This window comes from Staurois parvus, unplaced genomic scaffold, assembly GCF_062004578.1.
Source record: "Staurois parvus isolate SC_StPar_1 unplaced genomic scaffold, SC_StPar_1.0 ptg000730l, whole genome shotgun sequence".
Lineage (NCBI taxonomy): Eukaryota > Metazoa > Chordata > Amphibia > Anura > Ranidae > Staurois > Staurois parvus.
Genome location: NW_028318526.1, coordinates 94,474 through 119,531, shown reverse-complemented (window position 1 = coordinate 119,531; position 25,058 = coordinate 94,474). Strand labels below are relative to the sequence as shown.

At 42.9% G+C, this 25,058-nt stretch overlaps 1 protein-coding gene across 1 annotated transcript in view; it reads right to left on the bottom strand.

Annotated features, from left to right (window-relative positions):
* LOC149445295 (solute carrier family 22 member 6-like) overlaps window positions 1-25,058 on the bottom strand; it is a 97,132-nt gene that overhangs the window by 55,121 nt on the left and 16,953 nt on the right. The window contains exons 3-5 of the mRNA XM_089653956.1: window positions 22,750-22,904; window positions 17,074-17,242; window positions 7,426-7,546 (exon numbers count right to left, since the gene is read on the bottom strand). Coding sequence (XP_089510082.1) covers window positions 7,426-7,546; window positions 17,074-17,242; window positions 22,750-22,904 — 445 coding nt within the window. The remainder of the gene's footprint in view (window positions 1-7,425; window positions 7,547-17,073; window positions 17,243-22,749; window positions 22,905-25,058) is intronic.

Here is a 25,058-nt window from a genome sequence, read left to right as displayed (position 1 = left end):
AGCAGCCCCGCATGTTTTAAAAAAGCAGCGTTTTGGCAGCAGGAGATTTCAGGTGTTGGAACAGCTGAGATTCCCGCAACCACTTGTAAGAGTGTGAACCTAGCCTAAAGCAGTGTATATGCTCATGCTGGGCTAATGACTGGCTTCTGTCAAACAGTCCTGCTGGAAGACCAGAATTTGATCAGTGCATGCAACCAATGGCTGCAGTGCTGATCTGTGTATTCTGATAGGGGGAAGTCCCTGCTATCAAAATACAGTAGCACAGTGGGAGAGATCCCTGCATCCACATCACTTGTGTGGAAGTGGGAATCTGTGATTGGTTTTATTCACTCAATCCGCTGGTTGAATGAAAAAAAAAACTCGCCATATATACCCAGTCTTAACCACTTAAAGTTTGGACACTTTCACCCCCTTCCAGTCGAGGCCAATTTTCAGTTTTCAGCACTGTGGCATTTTCAATTACAATTGCACAGTCATTCAACACTGTACCCAAAGAAAGTTTTATAATTTTTCTCACACAACTAGTTTTCTTTTGGTGGTATTTGATCACCGCTGGGTTTTTTATTTTTTGCTATATAAATGAAATAAATGAAAAAAGTACCAAAAATTTTGAAAAAAATTTTTTTTGCTTAGTTTTTGTTGCAGATTCCTGCGCAGAAATAATCTGCACGTGACACTAGTGATGTGTTGTGAACAGGACACATAGAGAACAAATGATTTTGTTGTGCCTGTGCAGAATGAATGCAGAAAAACTGACGTCTCTACACCATGGTGTGAATGAGCCCTCACAGTGAGAGCAAAGAGAACCAATCTTTACTTTCACTTGGTATTGTTTGCTATGATAGCATGGTTGCTAACAATCTCAAAATGTCCGGGACATTCACGGATATTTGAAAGCTGTCCCAATCAGACCTTGTCCCGGGCCGAGTCCCGAAAATGATGTTCTGTCACGGAGAAACATATTGTGCCGTGGTTGCCCGCACTGTTGCACATACATCATGATGTGTCATATCGGGGTTTGCATTTGGCCCTGAAGTGTGCTGCCTGCCCAGTGGGGTGCCTGCAGAAATGCAGTGATAAATGACAGATCCCTCTCCCTACTTCCGCTCCTCGACCAGCAGCTGTTCAGGCATTCACATTGAAGACTCGCTCCAGGCTAAAGCAGGCCATAGATGGGTTGTTAATCGTCCGATTTTTCAGCCGAAAGAAAAATCGGCCGCTTTTCGTACCGTTAGTGGATTAGTTCTTCGGCCGTTTTTCGTGTATTTTGCACTTTCAGATTATCGGTTATGTTGGGAAATTTGCGGCTGATTTGGACAATCGGATGATTTTCCCGGCAATGATGGCCAAATCGGACGATGATTTTAACAATAAAAAATCTGCGCATGAGCTGTGACCTGAAAGGGAAAGAAGTTATGGGGTGAACTTTATGATTTAGTCGGACGAACAAACTATTTTTTTATTCGTTGGTGGTAACGTCGGCCGAACGAACGACCGATTTTCCATTTATCATTCGAAAAATCGGCCGATGTTTCGACCCGTCTATGGCCTGCGTAAACATCCCTCAGGCAGAGTCTTTGTCCTGCAGTTTTATTGGGTGGGAGGAGGTGCGGCCGACTGGACAGCTCCTCTCAGTTTTGGGGAGGGACGCGAAAATGTCAGGTTGAGCCTTCTGCTTCAGTGATTGGGCAGGACTTAGGAAGGGTGTGTGGCCTGCTTGCAAGGTGGGGGGGTGTCGTTGATCGTGCCAGAGGGGCAGCACATGTGTGAGGGAGGAGGAGGCTGGACAGCGGACCAAGGTATGTGTAATGCAGGCCATAGACGGGACGTTTATCAGCCGCATTGTTGGCCGATAAAAGAAAAATCGGTCGTTGCTGCCACCAATGCTTACAAAAAACGGCTTTTTTTCGTAGATTTTCCAGCATGACCGATAAAAAGAAACGAGAAGAACCGCGTTCGGACGCAAATTTGGCTGATAAACGACCTGTCTATGGCCTGCATTAGTGCTGTAATTAGGTTTCTCTGCATGATCTCGATCCCTGTGGGAAAGATCATGGCTGGGGGTGTTTTTTTTGGAGGGGGGGAGCTGGGGTGTCAGGAGCAGTAACCCCTCAAAACAGAAAACTGACTAAGACCTTATATGTGAGAAATATCCCCTTATACAGTATACTAACTGTGAGTTCCAGTTCAGATCTCAGTTTGGGATTACAGACATAATAGCTGTGATTACAAATCGCACTGCAATAGTGGCAAAACACACCACATATGTTTGGGTGTCATTCATTTTCAATGACTCCTCAAATGCGCTGGGGTTTTGCAATTCGCGTCACGCAAAGTTTGTCACCCAAAAAAGGAGCAGGAGCTTCTTTTGGACAAGAAGCTTCACATGATGTGGTTTGCCACATAATTTATGAATTGACAATCACAGCAAAACCATAGCCATTAAACATAAATGGCACCCAAACACGTGTGGTGTATTTTGCCACTATTGTAGTGTGATTTGGAATTGTGGAAATTCTGCCCGCAATCCCAAATTGCCAGATGTGAACTGGTCCTGAGTGAGGGTAGGTAATGGGGGAGGAAAGTGAGCGTAGTCCAGGTCAAGGACAATCAGTCTTTCTCTAGGAGCAGTGGAGAGGGAACAGGCAGTGAGTGGAGGAGTATGTCTTGCATACAGGGGGGGGGGACAGAGATGTTGGGGGGGGGTCTGGTCACAGGCATTCACCCTTAAATCAGAGTCCTCAGAGTTCCCCTTTATATCAGAGTCTGCAGGATTTCCCCTTACAGTGCAAGGGGGAACTCTGCAGACACTGATGTAGCGGAACGCTTTGGACTGTGATGTAAGGGGACGGGCTCTGGTGTCCAGAAACCACCTTACATCAGAGTCCCCCTTTACATCAAAGTCCCCAGCATTCCCCCTTACAAGGTGTGCAGCGTTCCCCTTGCATTATAAAGAGGGAACCCTGCAGATGCTGATGTAAAAGAGATCTCTGAGGACGGTGATGTAAGCGAAACTCTGTGGAGAGTGACCAGAGGCTCCCTTACATCAGTTTCCCTTTACAGCAGAGTCTGCAAGGTTCCCGTTTACATCATGGTCCACAGAGTTCCTCCGTTCACTGTAAAAAGAAACCTTGTAGACTCTGATGTAAAGGGGAACCCTGTGGACTCTAATGTAAGGGGGATCCATGGGGACTCTGATGTAAAGGCAAACTCTAGGAACTCTTGCGTAAGGAGAAAGTCTGTGGACTCTGATGTAAAAGGGAACTCTGATATAAGGGGCACTCTGGTGTAAAAGGGATCTCTGTGACTCTGATGTAAAAGGAGACTCTGATGTAAAGGGGAGCTCTGGGAACTTTTGTATAGGGAGGAAGTCTGTGGACTTTGATGTAAAGGGGAACTCTGATGTAAGGGGGGGGGGCACTGGGGATTCTGATGTAAGGAGGGACTCTTGGAACCCTGACTTAAAGGGGAATGCTGGGGACTTTGAGATAAGGGGGGATTCTTATGTGAACAGAGGGTTCATCCTTACTGCTGCACTCTATATGCTGTTTTGTGTGCTACTTGCTCCTTCTGACCCCTGCACTCTATACATTATGCTGCACATTGCATAGTCCTGACTAAGGCGTTTATTGCTGGTTTTAATGAAGTTCTTCTTTAATGTCGGCTCAGACAAAATGATATCCTTTTTGTGTGAACAAAAGCATATGTAATGGAAATGGTTATCTTTTAAAAAAATAATCCTTTGTCCTGAGGTTTACTTGTAGCTGTGAGGCTGTCAGTTGTGGTACAGTAATTAGGAATATTTTGTGGGTAAAAGGACTGTTATATGTCTGCAGTGTACTGTATATAATGACTAGGCACAGATTCTGTTTACTCTTTCCACTGTTAGCCAATACCTGGCCATGCGTACTGTTTGGCGCGGAGTGCGTAGTCGATCTTTTTATCCCGGGATTCCCATGGCCCTTCATCATCCTAGTCATGCTCACATTTTATCACTCTGTTTTGAGTTTTTTCATTGTAAAGATGACTTGCTCTGAGTATCGTTAGTGTTTACATATTAATATATACTGCTTAAATATTGATTGATAGTTTATAATAGGAGTTTCTGTCATGTTTCAGAATGTTTCAAAATGTCAGTAAAAAAAAAATGTGCTCCATCAGTAAATTCACCATGTTTTGTAAGTAAAATTAAATCAATGGAGGTTGACAACCCTGGCATGCACTGTAATAATAGTTGAGTACAATCTGCCCCCATTCCCACCTGCACTCAGCCCAGGAGGACTAAGAACAGTATGTAAAGCACTGCATAAATTGTTGGCACTATATATATATATATATATCTGCAACAAGTAAATTATTATACTTATGATTTGCTTCTTGTAGAACGACACTAATATTAAATGACGGCCCCACCCCTAACTCCGCCTACAGTGGCTTTCTGGACACATAGAAAAAGTGTCCCTAAAAACGTTTATGAAATGTTGGCAACTATGTGTTAGTGTTGTGATTGGACACAGCCATCACATGGTAAAATACCATGTGACCAACCGAATACAGCGGTATTGTGATCCACTGTGTCCGGGTAACACACAGATCACCGGACTCCCGGGTGCTGTGCAGGAGCCTCTAATGTACATACGTTAGCGCCGCTCCTGTCCCGCCGTCTATGTGCTTTCGGTGGTTGGGAAGCTCTTCAACAGAAATATAATACAGCCCCCACATCACCACATCTAAGAATTGGTCATTTGCAATGTAATAAATTCTTGTTTTAGCGTTTCATGCCGAATTAAGGAACTTATTTGCATCAAAGCATCACAACTGAAAATACTATTAAATTAATTTTTAATATTCACAGCAAACACTTAATCCTTTCATGTCTCCATATTTTATTTTGTTGATAAATAAGAAATCACTTTGAAAAACTCCCTAGCATTTCTAGCTGTGGCCATCATGAGTAAGGGCAATTGATTCATATAGCACTTACTTCCTGGAATCCCTCTGTCATTACCTCGGGCATGTAGGCAGGAGGGTGTGCTTGGCTGAAAAAGCCCCTCCTCCAAGTGAAAGAAAATAAAATGCCCATTAAGTCTTTTGGGATGTATGACATCATTTTGGCCTAGGTCAGAAATCAGGAAGCAACTGAAGAAATGTAAAAAAAAAGGTTCGAACAAGTGAATATAATATAATATACCTATTTATTTACTAATGCTAGTAGCATAAGGATTAAACATAGTTAATGTTGATTGTTTAATGGACAGAAGTTAATACAAATATGAAAACAGAACAACAGTTTACTCACATCCAGCTAATCTTATGTGAATGGCAATATGAGTATTGCTGTAATCAGGGCTTTTTTCAGGGGGAACAAGGGGGAACACAGTTGCTACACCTCCTAAGGTCTAATGATGCTGGCTGATGGGGGATCTATTGTCATTGGAGGGGATCTATTTTATCTAATTTTGTGTGGTCGTCTATGTTTGCTGGTGGGGATCTATTGTTGTGAGGGGGTCAATCGCTACTAAAAGGGATCTATTGGTGAGGGAGAGATCTATTGTTGCCGACTGATGCCAGGGTCTATTGTTGCTGGGGTGATATTTTGTTGTGTGGGTCCATTGTTGCTGGGGAACGTTATTGTTGCTGGGGGGTCTATTGCTGCTGGGGATCTATTTTACTGTTTTTCTGGTTATCATTAACAAATTACTTAGCATCATAAAATCATACTTGGCTCTAAAGGGAGCAGTCCTGGGAGGTGGGTAGGGGAAGGAACCAAAGGAGGAGGGGCAGAGATGAGAAGTGACTCAGAAAGGGGGAGCTACTGCACTTATTTTTTGACAGCCCTGGCTGTGATGAATTCCAGTAATAATGAAGATGGTAAGCTGGATGGAATTTAAACATTAGCAGGAAGAAAGTGAAAGAATAGAGAGTAAACTTCGACTGAAACATTCTGTATACAGGTAAGAGTTTTACTACAAGAAGCCACAGAGGATGCTGCAGTGTAAAACCGACCAGCAGCAGAATATTAGCAATAGTATTTTAAAGCCAAAATTAAGCTCCAATAAAACAGAATGGAGTACAAGAAATAGGAGACTAGAGAGTACAGCAGTGTAAAACTGCCTAGCAGCAGAACAATTTTAAATTTAAATTTTACTAGAAAAAAGATCACAGGGGTTATAATACAAAAATTTAAAAGACCGAAGATGATACCAGTGTAAAATTGGCCAGCAGCAGAACAGTTTTAAATAGCAAGGCTAGGCCCAATTTACTAGGGACAAGGAGCACATGCTGGAGCTTTGCTACAAGACTGAAGATACCACAGAAGAAACAGCAGTGTAAAACTGGACCACAGCAGAATAGTTTTTATCAGGGATAATAAGCCTAAACACTGCTCGCCTAAATTATATTTTATCTATTCAGATCAAGGTGCTTTGAATGTAACTGATGTTATATAAGGTGATCTAAGTGGACACTGTTCTTGAATTGTTTTTTTGCCCTTTAAATGATTTGGGGAAAAAAATCTTTGATGATGAATACTCTGATAAAGGGGGCATGGACCTGGAAAAATGTTATCTGCAGGCTGCTCGTGATTGATTGTGTTGGTAGGCCTGGTACCCAAAAGCCTTACAATAAGACAGCAGGTGCATGGTGGATAGATGCGTCAGAAGGAGTGGTCTTTGTTTTTATACACATCGTTTCAACTCTTTAAATCGTAAGTGCCTTTACTATTGATTTTTAACCATTAAAATTTCACTACATGAAGAGGAGCTGCTCGTTTTGTATTATAATCCACCTGACTTAAGTGCAAAGGTGAAAAAATACTTTTTGGTCTTTGATTGCTATGGCAGAAAATGGCTGCATTAGTTTGCTGTTTTTCCAAAATGCAAAGGACTTGGGTTCACCTGGAACCCATGCAAACTTCATCCCTAGACAGAAGGTATTTACTATATCACAGATCAAGCCCCAGGAATCCCCTTCCACTAGTAGGTGGACTGGGCAACCAGGAGTTGTTATCAACAGCTGAAACTAAGTAGAAGCGTTTGACTGTGGCTGAATACCTGAAGACCCTGAGGGGTAGAACCCAACATGTCCACTCGACAATGGAAGTGAGAGCCCATAGAAGGGCCAAGGCACAGAGACCAAGGTGCTGCCTTGTCTTCACCAGAGCTCTTGGTGGTGGAGATGGATTTGGCTCCAGTGGACATCCAGGTTATGGCCCTCTGAACCAGGGCAGCCTGAGCAGGAAGCTACTGAGAACTGAGAGTAGGTTGCTGGAAATACTGAAACACACAGGCGATGGGTATAGGCTGGACAGACTGGGAACACAATGGTCATGCACACAATACTGGAAAGCACGGGGAATCACAAGAGAGTATGCAAAAGACCACATGGGGTCCGGTTGCTAGTGAGTGGACACATCGCAAAGTTTACCTCAAGAGTAACAGGACTTCCATCTTTGTCCCTATTAATTCTTGCTACTCGATTCAGATTGTAAAGAGCTTGCTCAGAGCGCTTTGCAAGCACAAGCCAGCGAAATGACTCTGGGACCCAACTATCGTTCGTAACATAGGAAGGAAAATGGAAAAACAGATTAATAGATAACACAAGTAAAGAAACGCAAGTAAATTGGAAAGCAATGAGCTGTCTGTAACACATCCTTCTCACCTAATTCCTGTGATATTTACAGAAACCAGTTTTCAAAAGCTATTTTCTTGATTGTTCATTACAGGACCCAGGATGGTATTCTTAGACTACTGGGTCATACTGCCACCTACAGGAGAATGGACACTAGCAAAGCAAAGTTGTAATATGACCCCTCCCATGCCTTAGTTTTTGCTAATGCCTCTAGGGGATGGTTGCTTTTTTGTCTGCTCTAAGAGAAGTTAAACTATTTTCTGATTTCTTTGCAAATTTTTTTTTTTTGCTAATAAGACAGCCAATGCAGCACAGTTAAGGAGGGCTCTACTCAGCTGCACCTTGGGGAACATACCTCAGCCTCACTAAAAAAAAGATGTGAGGCTGGTTTGCAATGTTAAGAATAGTGTGAACCTCCTGCGCTACTGAATATGAAAAATAATATAAACTAACAGGGATGGTGTGAACCTCCCACACTACTAAACACCAAAAAAATATTCAATCAAACTTAAGAGAGAAGCCGCCAACACTACATCAAATACCCATGATCTAAAGAAATAAAAATCAAAAAAATGTGGCGCTACTCATAGAACTTATAAAATACTAATCAAAAAAATATTATTTTAAAATATATATAACACATACAATACACCTCGTGAGATGAATATACATATAATAATCAAGTGGTCATATAGATCAAAAAATATATATTAAACTAATATCATAAAAAACATAGTGTATAAATACTGTGTATTGACAATCTTTGTGAAAATTTCTAACACATGAAAGCAATAAATAATTATAATAATTAAACTGTGATCAATCATGCAATAAAGGTGCAAAAAATGTCACACTAAAACACTAACAAAAATAAAAATAAAAAATGTGTAGACAAATGTCCAATGGGTGGGTGACACCACTACTGCAATTGCAAGCACACGTGATCATAAAGTGACTCCAGGTGCAGAAACTTCAACACACGGCTAGATTAGCCTCTCACCTCCAGGCTTCGACCCGTGAAGGTCAAAGCTTATAGTGGGATCAAACCCTCAAATCCTCTCAGCATCTACTGATATCCACTGATCCACTTTCCCCATCCATAGATATCCTTCTCTAGGGGTCGATAATCAAGCAGTGGCTCCTCTTATGGGATATGGGTATGTGCAAGAGTGTCCGAAAATAAACAGGTGAGAGCAAGTCTGACAGGTAGACGATCAAAGAATGTTCCATACATGGGTCCCTGGAGGCTGCCTGTCTACAGACTATTGGGAAACACAGTGATTGATTAGTAATCAATCACTGTGTTTCCCAATAGTCTGTAGACAGGCAGCCTCCAGGGACCCATGTATGGAACATTCTTTGATCGTCTACCTGTCAGACTTGCTCTCACCTGTTTATTTTCGGACACTCTTGCACATACCCATATCCCATAAGAGGAGCCACTGCTTGATTATCGACCCCTAGAGAAGGATATCTATGGATGGGGAAAGTGGATCAGTGGATATCAGTAGATGCTGAGAGGATTTGAGGGTTTGATCCCACTATACGCTTTGACCTTCACGGGTCGAAGCCTGGAGGTGAGAGGCTAATCTAGCCGTGTGTTGGAGTTTCTGCACCTGGAGTCACTTTATGATCACGTGTGCTTGCAATTGCAGTAGTGGTGTCACCCACCCATTGGACATTTGTCTACACATTTTTTATTTTTATTTTTGTTATTGTTTTAGTGTGACATTTTTTGCACCTTTATTGCATGATTGATCACAGTTTAATTATTATAATTATTTATTGCTTTCATGTGTTAGAAATTTTCACAAAGATTGTCAATACACAGTATTTATACACTATGTTTTTTATGATATTAGTTTAATATATATTTTTTGATCTATATGACCACTTGATTATTATATGTATATTCATCTCACGAGGTGTATTGTATGTGTTATATATATTTTAAAATAATATTTTTTTGATTAGTATTTTATAAGTTCTATGAGTAGCGCCACATTTTTTGATTTTTATTTCTTTAGATCATGGTTTGCAATTTTGCTTTGGACACTTGATCCTGCATTAAGGCACTCACCTTTGCACACAGTGCATCATGTTAGCTTCAGGGTGTTATGTAGGTCCAGGGCTGTGGCGCTAGGCAATCTTGACCCTGAAGACCACTTAGGAGGTATTCCCACTAGTGGTATGAAGACTGTCTAGATTATGCTGGAGCCCTGTATGGGCTGAGACCCTTTGGTGTGCTCGCATTACCCTCTGCACTCCCTGATCTGTGCAGGCTTAGCCGGCTTGGCATAAGGTATGACATGTCCTCCGTTGGGCACATCCCTGGCAGGCCTTACCAAGGATGTTCTTGCTTTTAATCCAGAACATGTTATCCAGTGGTTACAAGCCATAATTCCTCTGTTTAAAAGGACAATAGGAAATGTACTCTATCCTTTTGAATTAATTGGTATGTTGGGAGGTTTAGTATGTAGACAAGATTCCTAAGCTTAGGGTTACTATTTTTTTTAGACCTTAGTTACACAGTTCAGTTTATAAGAAATGTATATACATATGAGCATGTGGAGGAGAAAGATTAACAGCCCTTTAATGCTGTACCAGCCTAAATACTGGAAGGTCACCCACCCTCAACAAAAGCATGGAATCAATATATAAAATTAACAGGGCTTTTAAGAATGACTCAACAGTATTATACTAGAGACTAGAGATGAGCGAATTATTCAAAAATTCGGTTCGGCTGATTCGCCGAATTCGCCGAATAAATTCGCTTCGAGCCGAATATATTCGCTGCGAATTTAACTTATAAAAAGGGTGTTTCTAGGCTTCAGAGAGCCTTTATATTAGTGCAGAACACTGTACCTTTAATTTAAATGCCCTTGGAGTCTGCTGGGGAAGAGAAATAATACTTTCAGTCAGTATGACATGCAGATGAGTGCCGTCGATCTTAGAATCACCGCACACTTCACTCATTTGGGCAGTCACGGGGCCAAAACCAGAGTGTGGAGCCACAGTGTGGCGGTGGAGGCAGCAGCAATGGGAGGCCATACAGCACCCTATGACAAAATGGAACCCACCAGCAGTGTGAGGAGACCTGAAAGTGGCACATGGCAGAGTGTGGCGATGGAGACAGCAGCAACGGGAGGCCGTACAGGGACCCATGACACACTCTGGACCTGGCAGCAGAATGAGGAGGCGGTACAGGGGCCCATGACAGATTACGGGCCTGGCAGCAGCATGAGGAGTCGGTACGGGGGCCCATGGCAGATTACGGGCCTGGCAGCAGCATGAGGAGGCGGTACAGGGGCCCATGGCAGAGTGGCGGAGCGTAAGCAGCTAAAATTGAAGGCCATACAGAGGCCTATGTTAAAAAGTCCCCCCAGCAGCAGCGTGGGGAGACGACTATCAAGAGTCCAATGGCAGAGTGACGGAGCAGAAGCAGCTTCAATTGAAGGCCATACACAGGCCTAGGTTTAAAAGTCCCTCACAGTTAATTCCAATAACGAACTCTACTCCTCCGTGCAATCTACTTACGAGACCCTGGGCAGGTCTGGGTCCAATTTGTGGTAGAGACTGCTTTTGTTCAGCCATGCTTGAGCGAGTAATAACAGGTCTGTGCTGCCCTTTGGTGTCTGGCTTAATGCGCACAACACTGAACGTCCCAGCGTTTGTCAACGATTTGCCATTAAGTGATGCAAACCCGCTGAACCACGTTCATGAGGAGCCGGTACAGGGGGCCATGAATCAGTATGGACCTGGCAGCAGCGTGAGCAGACGACAGAGGCACATGGCGCAGGGTGGCGGTGTAGGCAGCATTATTCTGAAGCCATACACAGGCCTAGCTTAAAAAGCGGAAGCCGTCAGCAGCGTGAGCAGACGACAGAGACACATGGCGCAGGGTGGCGGTGGATGCAGCAGTATTCGGAAGCCAAACACAGGCCTCGGTTAAAAAGCGGAAGCCGTCAGCAGCGTGAGCAGATGACAGAGGCACATGGCGCAGGGTGGCGGTGGAGGCAGCAGCAATGGAAGGCCATACAGCACCCTATCACAAAATGGAACCCACCAACAGTGTAAGGAGACCTGAAAGTGGCACATGGCAGAGTCTGGCGATGAAGTCAGCAGCAATGGGAGGCCGTACAGGGACCCATGACACACTCTGGACCTGGCAGCAGCAAGAGGAGGCGGTACAGGGGCCCATGGCAGAGTGGCGAAGCGTAAGCAGCTTAAATTGAAGGCCATACAGAGGCCTATGTTAAAAAGTCCCCCCAGCAGCAGTGTGGGGAGACGACTATCAAGAGTCCAATGGCAGAGTGGCGGAGCGGAAGCAGCTTCAATTGAAGGCCATACACAGGCCTAGGTTAAAAAGTCCCCCCAGCAGCAGTGTGGGGAGGCGACTATCAAGAGTCCAATGGCTGAGTGGCGATCCGGGAAGTCAGCGTTGTGATTGCAGATGCAATGCAGAAATTTTATGAGGTAATGCCGTGGGTGCGAAGAAGATCATATACCGTCGTACTTCCATCCATAAGACGGAACAACCTGCGAACCGGGAGCTTTATTGCCCTGACCCGCTGAGCAGCTTCTGGGATACCCAAGAGTTTGGCTTCTGTGGGGAATATGGTTGAAAACTGAAACTTAAAGGCATGTTGACGGAAGGGCACCAGTGTCAGTGCTCCGGAGGGAATATAGCTTCAAAGCTGACACTTAAAGGTATATCGACGGTCAGAGACCACAGGAAGTGGAGCTTGTGTCTTAAATCGACTGAATGTGGCAGACGTGAAACGTCTATGGGCCGTATATGAAACGGGTTGTTCCTCTTTCTGGAATAAGTGTTGGAAATGGCCACTCTTTTTGGTGTGGCGTTTTGTCTATTTAATTCCGATAACGGACTCTACTCCTCCGTGCAATCTAGTTATGAGACCCTGGGCAGGTCTGGGTCCAATTTGTGGTAGAGACTGGTTTTGTTCAGCCATGCTTGAGCGAGTAATAACAGGTCTGTGCTGCCCTTTGGTGTCTGGCTTAATGCGCACAACACTGAACAACACTGTCCCTGAGTAACGATTCTGTGTCCCTGAGTAACGATTCTGTGTCCCTGAGTAACGATTCTGTGGCCCTAAAGTCTCTGTGGCCCTAACTCTGTCCCTTAATACACACAGGTCTGTCTCTCTTGAATGACCGGAGGCTAATGGAGAATTCTAAGATGGCCGCGATTTATAGCTCCACCATTACACAGTGCTGGCTGGCTGCTGATTGGCTAATGCGATCACATGTCATGAATGCATTATGGGTCAGCGCGTCTTCTCTGCGCGCCTTCCCAGAGATCCCCGCCCCATCTTCTCTGTCCATTTTCTCCATCGCCACACATGTCGCCGCCATTTTTGGGAAAATTCGATTCGTGCATCCGAAGTTTGCTAATCTTCGGATTCGTCGCGAATAGAATTTTTCCAAATCTTCGGAACGAATTCCACTTCGTCATCTTCGATTTGCTCATCTCTACTAGAGACCATAAAGAATACTTTAAATATAAAAAATAAAAATGCTATTAATAATGGCATCAGTTAAAATAATTACATATCAATATAAAAATCGGAAGGTATAATGTCAGGAATCCGCTAGACAAATGTCTGTCAACGTATTTTGAGGTCTTATAGGGCTTCTTCAGGGCATCAGATTTCTTCATAGAATAAAATGCCATATACTGGCAAATTTCATATAAACATCCAAAGGTGGCAGGGAAACAGAATGATGGATTGGGGAGGCCAAGAGGAATACCAACCAGGGAACAGGCCCAGAGCCATATCGCGGACAGTAGTCAGATGACTCCAGGTATACAGAGCAACCAAAGCTGCCGTTCATTTGGCCTCCAGTTTTAGATGTCTTACACAAGTATAACTTTCAACCTCAGGTACCTGATATCACTATAACCTGCAAAATGGTGTTGGGCTCAGAAGTATGGGTTGAGAGAAAATCAGAGTCACAGGATAACTTCCACTTTAAACTTCTATACATCAGGTGAACAGCATATTCCATGCATTCTCAAATCTTATCACAGGAGTATCTTAATAGTATATTAGGACAAGAAGCTATAATATAATCCACTTATGTCACCTCAGGGCTTGGAGGTGTGTGGTGACTCGACATATGTGGATGACGTTATTATAGCTTCTTGTTCTAATGTGCTAATACAATACTCCTGTGATAGGATTGAGGATGCATGGAATATGCTGTTACACTGCTTGATATTTTAGTATACTGGGTAAAAACATTGGGTACTCACAAATTGGCTGCTGAGATTAAGAAAGGTTCCATAGCTGTGATCAAGTCAATATAGGCAGTAGCAAGGACTAACCGAGGTGAAACCTCACATCTCTTTTAAATGAGTGTAGTGGTGGGAAGATGCCATCTCATACTGAAAGGTGGGAAGAGAGTGTGGGGGGTGCATTTCAAAATTACACTTCCATTTTTGTGGAGACCAAAGGAAAAAGGGAGATAATAGTGGCACCCAACAACTCTGTGTCCCAAAAAGACAAGATTTGGTGGCATTCAGTTAGGGAGGTGAAGCCCAAACTAGACTGCTGTGAGTGCTGGCAGAGAAAGGTAGCTCCAAGCTGCAGCAATGTCAGAAGGAAAGATCCATAAGTCGCACATCAAAGGCAGACCTTTTGATGTGTGGCTTATGGATCTTTCCTTCTGACATTACCCAACAACTCTAATAATTATAAGAGTTCCTGATGCTTGGACAACACAGCCTACTCATAAAAGAGTCTTCAGAGACTGTATCACACCAGAAGCTCCCCCACAGCTCTTTACCTGGAAAGCACTCTCAGGCAAGCTAGCACAGTACAGAGAGGTCTGGGAGGCATCAAAAGCAGAGCTCAAGCAGGCCTGACAGTCTTCAGTCCAGCAGGGTCTGGCTATGGTCTCCAAAGCTATTGTTTAGGATACACCCATCCAGATAGATGCACTAAGAGTCTAGCTCAAGCAAAGTGTAGAAAAGTCTTGACTGAAGGAAAACTAATCCTGTTAAAAAAAATGTCCAATAAAAAAGCTTGAACTTTTCTCAGTAGAAAAGAGGTATCCCTCCTACTAGAACACTAGCAAAAAAAGGAGTGGGAGGGTTATACTAAGCTGGCCATTGTTTTTTGTTTGCTAGTGCCAAAACCCTTCTGTAGGTAGCAGTATAACCCAATTGCTTAAAAATCCTTTGTCTGTCAGTGAACAAAGAAGAAAATAGCGTATTTACTTGAATGTAATGCGCACCTTTTCTGGCCAAAAAGAGGCTCTAAACTTGGTCTGCGCATTACATTCAAGGGCGCCTTACATTTGGAGGCAAACACTGCTAAGCCTCCAACACACCTGGCAGTGCTGCTGCCACATCTGGCGATTCTGCACTGGCTCCATGCGGTACCTCCCACACACCCGGTGGTAAGGCTTTGACTCCCGGCACTGACGCCCGATGTGTGATCAGTATCACCAGGTATGTGACCAGTACCAACCGGTGGTGGCTATTGAAATGTTTCTAGCCTCATGCACTGTTCTAAATGCTTGATGACACTTTTCCTGATTGTCATCTAAACTGCAGGGCAAACTGGGGACACTTTTCCAACATTACTTGTCTGTCAAAACCCTGGTATATGTCTATGAAGGCAGTGAAAAAACTAAGGGTGTCATATGAATCAGGGTTCAAACAAAAGGTTATACTTCATGCTGAAAACCATGGAAACAGGCAGGCTGCAAGAGAATTTGGTGTAGCAGAGAGCAACATTTGCTTATGGCGCAAACATAAAGTGGCAATATTTCCTTGTAAGGTGACAAGGAAAAACTTCACTGGCCCACAAAAAGGAAAATATCCTGAGTTAGATAAAGATGTTTTTAAATCCCTACAGGAAAGGAGGAACAATGGACTACCTGTAACTAGTAACACAATTAGAAATAATGCTAATGAGGTGGCTACAGCCCCTGGTATATCAAGGCAAGTGTTCAAGGCCAGCCATGGATGGGTGGATCGCTTCATGAAGCACATGAACCTTTCTCTGTGATGCCACACAACCATATAACAAAAGCTTCCAGCAGATTTCGAAGAAAAACTGCAAACATTTTAATGGTATGTTATCAAGCTTCGGATGAGGCAACACTTCTTAATGGGGAGAATTGGTAACGCTGACAAGACTCCAGTCTGGTTAGATATAGATAGATATAACTACACCATTGCAGAGAAAGAGTCAAAAGAAGTTCCCATAAAAACTTAAGGATATGAAAAGCAGCGTTTAACAGTAATGTTGGCAATCACTGCAGATGGGAGCAGACTTCCTCCTTTCTTAATCTTCAAGCGGAAAAATTCCCCAAAGTGCTACAGAAAAGGTTTTCCCTGACGATGTAATTGTTCAATGCCAAGAGAAAGGATGGATGACGGAATCTTTAATGATAGACTGGCTCAAGAATGTATGGGGTCGTCATCTTGGTGTCCTCAACCATCTGCCGTCAATGCTTTGTTTGGACTCATTTCGTGGTCACTTAACTGACAACGTAAAAAAGAAAGTTTGCGATTTGAACAGTGAACTTCTGTTTTACAGCCCCTGGATGTTGGTGTTAACAAACCATTTAAAGCTAAAGTACAGGAGCAGTATGAGAAATGGCTTTGTGGGCCAAACCGGGAACTGCCACCAACAGGAAAAATTAAGCGTGTTGCACCACATGTTATTGCACACTGGGTTTCTGCCGCCTGGAAATGCATCACAGTATCTCTAATTCAAAAATCATTTAAGAAATGCTGTAGTTCCAACGCACTTGGTGGCAGCAAAAATGATATGCTCTGGAGCATATCTGATGATGACAAGGAGGATGATTCCTCCACTGATGCAAGTACCATCTCAGAGTTTTCCGACGATGGAGGCAACAGTACTGACAAATGATTACTGTAGTTACATACCGTAATTTTAAGCTGTCATTCCAAGCTATACTTATACTTACTGTTTCTAAAATATTTTCTATATAAAAACTTGTTTTAGGTCAGTATTTGGTTTAATAGTTTACTGTATTGTATTAAAAAATGAACCATAACATATGGTGAATTTATTGTTGCTGTCTAAAGTACTGTAATTACCAAAAGTAAAAGATCTTAACATAAGCCCATTGTCACATTTTATTACCGTATTTTCACTAATTACCAGCAATAAAATGAAAGTCCATAACTTAACCCATTGTCGTATGCAGGTGTGCACTACAATCGCTAGCAAACTTTTTTTCAATTTCAAGCCTTTCAAAATAGAGGTGTGCATTAGATTTGATGACGCATTAGACACAAGTACATACGGTATGTTTTTATTATTACTGCAGTTTCCTCAATTCCTGAATGTATTTGTTTAAATATTTATTTGTCTATCTATTCTACTTTAAATTATATTTTTTACTCTCATTGAAATATGTTCCTCAGTGGCAACCTACCAGGCAAGTATAAAAAAGAAGAAGTAGGGTAGAGATAGTGCCAGCTGAAGCCAGTGCCAGTCTTTTATGACGTATGCCACTCCACCCAGGATAAGTTGACCAACAGTGAGACAGGTGCTTTGAATCGCTGAAACTGTGGCACGATATCTTATTGGTGTCCACTCCATTGCTGCCAAAAAAAAAAACATATTAACATATTATGATGTCTGTAGAAAGATAATATAAGCCTTTGTTGACATCCTTTCCCCTCAAAATAACTCTCCTTACCAGGGGCAAACTGACAATTCATAGGGCACCCAGGCAATAGGGGAGGCCCCTGGGTCCTTGCCCAAACTCAAAAAAGCCTATGAAAAAGGAACCAGTGGCATCTCATGGGGCCCCGTACTGACCCCGGGCCCTCAGGCAGTGCCCGAGTTTCCAAATGGTCAGTCTGCCCCTGCTCCTTACCTTTCCAATGTATGATTATGTTAAATAAGTCAAGTTTACATCATGTCATTTACGTACGTTGTATAAGAACAGTACAGAGTGCATGATTTACTTTGAGATTGCTCATCAACATGAGGTGTGCATTGGAAATGTTCATGGTAACTCTTAAGAAAACTGTTATAAGAAAGATTAGAATTGAGGTGAAACAAAAGAAGGGGTGGTGCCTGTGTCCAAATGGAATGTAATATGCCACAATAATCTACATAGATATACAGCTGTAATGTTTACTGAAGGTCCCAGAAAATCCTATGCATTTCAGACTCTACTGGACCCGTCAAAAAAATTCCAACTGTATATAGTTTGCTATATAAATTCCTTTGGACGTAGACAGTGCCCCTCCTGACATAGTGGAGAGCTCACATTCCTTTTCTTTCACTCCATGTATATACACTATATTGCAAAAGTATTGGGACACCCCTCCAAATCATTGGATTCAGGTGTTCCAATCACCTCCATGGCCACAGGCGTATAAAATCAAGCACGGAGGCATGCAGACTGCTTCTACAAACATTTGTGAAAGAATGGGTCGCTCTTAGGAGCTCAGTGAATTCAAGCGTTGTACTGTGATCGGTTGCCACCTGTGCAATAATTCCACCTGTGACATTTCCTTGCTACTAACTATTTCACAGTCAACTGTTAGTGGTATTATAACAAAGTGGAAGCAACTGGGAACAACAGCAACTCAGCCACAAAGTGGTAAGGCACGTAAAATGACAGAGTGGGGTCATGCATACTGAAGTGTACAGTGTGTAGAAGTTGCCAACTTTCTGCAGAGTCAATAGCTAAAGACCTCCAAACGTTATGTGGCTTTCAGATTAGCACAACAACAGCGTATAGAGAGCTTCATGGAATGGGTTTCCATGGCCAAGCAGCTGCTTCCAAGCCTGACATCACCAAGTGCAATGCAAAGCGTCAGATGCAGTGGAGTAAAGTACGGCACAGCTGTACTCTAGAGCAGTGGAGACGTGTTCGCTGGAGTGACGAATCATGCTTTTCTGGCAATCCGATGGACATGTCTGGGTTTGGCGGTTGCCAGAAGAACGGAACTTGCCTTACTGCATTGTGCCAAGTGTAAAGTTTGGTGAAGGGGGGATTATGGTGTGGGGTTGTTTTTCAGGGGTTGTGCCCCTTAGTTCCAATGAAGGGAACTCTTACTCAGCATACCAAGACATTTTGGACAATTTCATGCTGCCAAGTTTGTGGGAACAGTTTGGGGATGGCACCTTCCTATTCCAACATGACTGCGCACCAGTGCACAAAGCAAGGTCCATAAAGACATGGATGAGCGAGTTTGGGGTGGAGGAACTTGATTGACTTGATTGGTCCTGACCTCAACCCAATAGAACACCTTTGGGATGAATTAGAACAGAGAATGCGAGCCAGGCCTTCTCATCTATGACATCGGTGCCTGATCTAACAAATGCCCTTCTGGAAGAATAGTCAAACATTCCCATAGACACACTCCTAAACCTTGTGGACAGCCTTCCCAGAAGAACTGAAGTTTTTATTGCTGCAAAGGGTGGGCCAACTCAATATTGAACCCTATGGACTAAGACTGGGATGCCATTAAAGTTCATGTGTGTGTAAAGGCAGGTGTCTCAATACTTTTGGCAATATAGTGCACATGAAAGAAGCTATGATATATATACAATGTCCAACAAGCAGTCTATTATTACTACTCAATGCAGATTATAGCAAACATCCATAGGCACATCATTTCTCCTAAATTAAAAGACAGCCATCGCTGATCTCTTTCTGTCAACAGTAGATGTCTGACTTGCTTGTTTCCTTACTTCCTGAGTCACTGACCATGAATAAGTAGATCTGGAAAGACAGAAAAGACCTATTCCATAAACCATCTCTTCTGCTCCCCTTAGTAGGGAACAGTATTTTCCCACCTAGAATCCAGAATCCTCTGTTCACAATTTTGGGTAAAGCAGATAAGTATAGGGTTCACCACTTCCAAAACAACAAGTGGGTAACCTCTGACTTCTTTTCCATTGACCCTTAACTTGCATCCTTGGAGACAGAGGCATGTCTTACATATTCTGTCTTCTCTTCCTTCAGCAACCATGTTTGAGAGCCTCCTGACACACTCTATCACTGACCTACAAATTGCTTTAACAGAAAGTCCTCACCATTCCCCCTTCTTCTTAGAATGCTATGGAAAAGATCTTAGTCTAACTCTCACCCCAACAAGCAAATTGTGGATCTTAAATATATCTACAAAATCCTCTATCGGTACAAATATCAGGAGTCCAGATACAAGATCTTGACTCAATGGTACCGGATGCCACAAATACAGTGAGGAACAGAAGTATTTGAACACCCTGCGATTCTGCAAGTTCTCCCACTTAGAAATCATGGAGGGGTCTGAAATTCACATTGTAGATGCACTCCCACTCTGAAAGTTGGAATGTAAAAAAAATTTCAAGAAATCACATTGTATGATTTTTAAAGCATTTATTTGTCTTGCACTGCTGAACATACTGTATGTATTTGAACACCTAAGAAACAGCAAGAATTCTGGCTCTCAGAGCCCTGGTACTGTGCCTTTAAAAAGTCCACCTCTACTCCACTCATTAATCTAACTTAGTAGCACCTGTCTGAGCTCTTTAAAGACACCTGTCCACCCCACAGTCAGTCAGACGCCAACTACTACCATGAGCAAGATCAAAGAGCTGTCAAAAGACACCAGAGACAAATTTGTGGACCACCACAAGGCTGGAAAGGGCGACAGGGCAATTGCCAAGCAGCTTGGTGAAAATAGATCAACTGTTGGAGCAATTGTTACAAAATGGAAGAGGTTAAAGACGACTGTCAGTCTCCCTCAGACAGCGGCTCCATGCAAGATCTCACCTCGTGGGGTATCACTGATGATAAGAAAGGTGAGGAATCAGCCCAGAACTACAAGGGAGGAGCTGGTCAATGACATGAAGAGAGCCGGGACCACAGTTTCAAAGGTCGCTGTTGGTAGAACACTACGCCGTCATGGTTTCAAATCATGCATTGCACGGAAGGTTCCCCTGCTCAAGTCATCACATGTCCAGGCCCGTCTGAAGTTTGCCAATGACCATCTGGATGATCCAGAGGAGGCATGGGAGTAAGTCATGTGGTCAGATGAGACCAAAGTAGAACTTTTTGGTCTAAACTTCACTCGTCGTGTTTGGAGGAAAAAGAAGGATGAGTTGCATCCCGAGAACATCATCCCTACTGTGAAGCATGGGGGTGATAACATCATGCTTTGGTGGAGCTTTTCTGTGAAGGGGACAGGACGACTGCACTGTATTAAGGAGAGGATGAATGGGGCCATTTATTGTGAGATTTTGAGCAACAACCTCCTTCCCTCAGTCAGAGAATTAAAGATGGGTTGTGGCTGGGCCTTCCAACATGACAACGACCCGAAGCACACAGCCAGGATAACCAAGGAGTGGCTCTGTAAGAAGCATATCAAGGTTCTGGAGTGGCCTAGCCAGTCTCCAGAACCCTGATATCCAATAGAACATCTTTGGAGGGAGCTGAAACTCCGTGTTGCTCAGTGACAGCCCCGAAACCCGACAGATCTAGAGGAGATCTGTGTGGAGGAGTGGGCCAAAATCCCTGTTGCAGTGTGTGCAAACCTGGTCAAGAACTACAGGAGACGTTTGACCTCTGTAATTGCAAACAAAGGCTTCTGTACCAAATATTAACACTGATTTTCTCAGGTGTTCAAATACTTATGTTCAGCAGTGCAAGACAAATAAATTCTTTAAAAATCATACAATATGATTTCCTGAAATTTTTTTTAAATTCTGTCTCTCAGAGTGGGAATGCACCTACAATATGAATTTCAGACCCCTCCATGATTTCTAAGTGGGAGAACTTGCAAAATCGCAGGGTGTTGAAATACTTCTGTTCCTCACTGTACTTCACTGTCTTTACCCAAACACCTCTCATCACTGTTGGAGATTTGGGAACTCTGTTGGTGACATCCACCACATTTTTTTGGTCCTGCTTGAAGGTTGACTGTTTCTGGGGTGAAGTTCTTGCAACAATTCAAAAATTCCACTAAGAAGATAGAAGAACGCTATATTTATGAATGCTGACTGCACTTGCATACCAGCCCTTTGGAACAATCTTCCCTGCCCATGATAAAACAATGGTTTGACAGAATAAACAATATAGTGCTTTTGAAAAACCTTACTTGCACCCTCAAGGACCCCACCACAAATTTCCATAACAACTGGTTTTATTGACGTGAATATAGTGTGTATTATTATTGAAAGTAATACACCAAATAGATCTGCACTGTGATTTCCAGTTTCAGGAGGGCAGTTTAAGCCAGTGTTAGTGAATGCAGCAAAGCAGGAGATCCATTTGATATCTGCTTACCTGAGTCTGTTGTAGCACAGTCAAAATTCTTAAGGGGGAATGTTTTTTTGCCCCAAAACTCACTGAATGTTTTCTGGTATGAATTATTTAAAAAATGTTGGATTCTTGGATATTTGTTTGGTGCTACCTTCGGACTATATGTGCATTCTCAACTCTGGGTTCTTTCTTTGTTTCTAAGTGGTGCCCTTGTTTTGTAGAGTGCTGTCAAGCCAGTATGCCCAATAACTATTTCAGTGACTCTTAAAAAATCTGCGCTCCTTTTGTTTTTGCGTGAAATTGTATTGCTGCCTGTTTTCTAGTTGGGAGGATTCCTCCTTTCTTTTTGTTCTAGTGACCCATGTCAATGGAATAGAATATTAAAGGAAATTCATATTATGATGGTTGTCACCAGAACAGGAGGTGAGGAGGTGAGTTTACCAGGATCCACCTTGAACGTTGCCCAATTCAGCCAACATGGAGTATTTATTTACCCAAAGTTGGCTTCCTCTCTGTTTGTACAAGAAAGGGGGAGGTTTGTGCACCCAACAAATTGTTAAAAAATAAAGCTTATGACAGATTAAAAGCGCTTCTTGTGTACGGGAAGCTTTACATAGTCAGTCTTCCCCTCACCTATTCAGTACATTGGGCCAGAATTGGGCTATGTTTAACCCTCATAAAGCTGCAGCAGCAGTAAATAAATCTCAGGATTTCTTTCTAACTGAGGCCCTCACTTCCCTTATAAATTCAGATGCCATATAGTATAGTTCCCATGTTTAATGCAATGTGCCACACCATATATATATAGTAGATACGATATCCCACTTCCCTCCATAGACTTACTTAGTCCAAGGTCATTGATGATGAAACCACAGAGCCCCATGCCAGCCATGAATCGAAAGAAACAGTAAAGTGAGAAGTAAGGAGCAAAGGCAGCCCCAGTTCCCATTGAAGCTGTCTGCAGAAGACAAAATAGGATGACTACTCGGCGTCCAAACCTACAGAGTATGAAAACAGTGGGTATAAGCATGGTGATCTGAGTTGAATAAATCATAGGAACATAGCCTATTTTTGTAATTATCCAAGACATCTAAGTGCATACCTTGACAACTTTAGGGTTTCTGTATATGGTCAAAAGAATCAGAAATAGGTGAAATGCATAAGTTTTTGTGTTGGATTAATTTGTGCCTGAGTTGCATTGACCTGCTTTTGACTTGTTTCCTATGCTTTTCAGATGTTTCAGGCTGTTTAAGAGTTGCTCTGAGCTGATTCATATAGCTGCTTTTGCATTCGCATGCATTTGTATGAAAAAGCAATACAATTCAGCTGCAGACAGACAGAGGCTAGGTGTAGGCTTTGTGAGGCAAAATTTAGACTTGAGGACCCACTTATGCCCATCTGTCTATCAGCTACGCAGCAGGCTTTCCCAGATTGAGATCCTTGTGCGGTGGATGGGAGGGGTGACATGTGTGGATGCAATGTCACTCCTCATTGACTAGTGGTTGGAGCTCTAGAATTCTTAGGTTATGTGAGAGATAAGTGTGACAGGGCTCTTGGTGCTGCCTGCACACAGCAGCATTAACTAGTTCGGCTCCAGAGCAGTTTTAATTTATTTTTCACATACATGTAAAAATCAAAATTTTTGGCAATAAAATTACTTAAAGCCTCAGATCATTATATATTTTCTAAAAGAAGATGCCCTGTAGAATAAAAAGGTGATATTTGCACAAAAAAGAGGTTGCATCAAGTAAATAGATACCAGACATTCCATGTCCTAACATTGCGTGCGCCCACGATATCGCCGAAAACTACGGTGCCCAAAAATCACCATAGGTGATGCTTTAAAAGCCTTTACTGTTCATCAGTTTAAAGTTAACTCGAAGCTCTTGTGCTAGAATTATTGTTCTCACTCTGCCGTTGGCGGCAATATGTCACTCGTGTGGTACTACAGCATTTTACATACATGTGCAAACCACGAGCTTGTGTTTGCCCAGGTATGTGGGGCAGCAGGGTTTTTTTTAATCTTAGTATATTTTTTGATAATTTTATTTTTTAAAACTTTTTTCTTTTTTCTTTCCTATTTTTTCTTTTTTTCTTTTTTACTTGATTGCTATCGCAAGGGGTTAATAAATCCCCATGTGATAGCATTGGGCAGGTGACAGGTACTCTTTATGGAGACATTGGGAGTCTAATAGACCCCAATGTCTCCACTATCGTTCACACCATCTAATCAAGCACAGATCGGTTTGGTTAGATGTGTCCACTGGCTGTACTGGCCAGGAAAGGGTGTACGTGAGACCAAAAGTGACATCACTTCCGGTTTCACTGTTTGCATGTGAGATCAAAATATTTGCCTTGGTGTCACAGTGTTCTCCCTCCCCTAGCCGCCAGATGTGTTCCATAGCTCCGGTAAGAGTGGGAGATCCTGGGAACCACAGGAGGGGAGTTGCCGGCAGAAGGAGGGAGGCACCAAGCTACCAGCTCCGTGAAAGTGATCAGCAGCTATAGAGCTGCTGCATCACTTTCACTTTCAAGCTGGCTGCATTAGGCGAATTAGGTGACCACGAGGCCCTTGTGAGTGTGAGGCCTTAGGCAACCGCTTAATTTGCCTAATTAGAGAGCCACCTTTGCAGATAGATTATAAAGTACAGAAGCCCTTATGGGTCTCTACAGACTACGTTATTCTGTATATCAGAAAATAGAAATAGACATTCTCTCCCTACTCCCCCCAGCCAAATCATTGTTACCTCTGAAGTCCAGTATCTTGTAGGCCAAGATATGATCTACAGATATTAAAGAGGCACTGTCACCTTGCTTATACAGGGCAGAATGACAGTGGTTCTGCAAAGGCACCCCTTCCCCTGACCCATATACTTATCTTGCCCGAGTTCCCTTGCCACTGATGAATGATTCTTTGTACGGGGGAACATGTGTCCTGCTCCCCTGTGAGAGTGTTTTGCTCAGATTGCCATGTCTAACAACTCTCACATGACCAAGGGAGTGACATCACCAGTTTACTGGGAATCTGATGTGGTATTTGGACAGAAAAAGCACAAGGGGGCAGCATAAAAAACACTTTATTAAAACCATCAGTATTGCACTGACATGTATAGATGGATAGGACGCTTGTAGTACAAAACAGGCCTCAACTG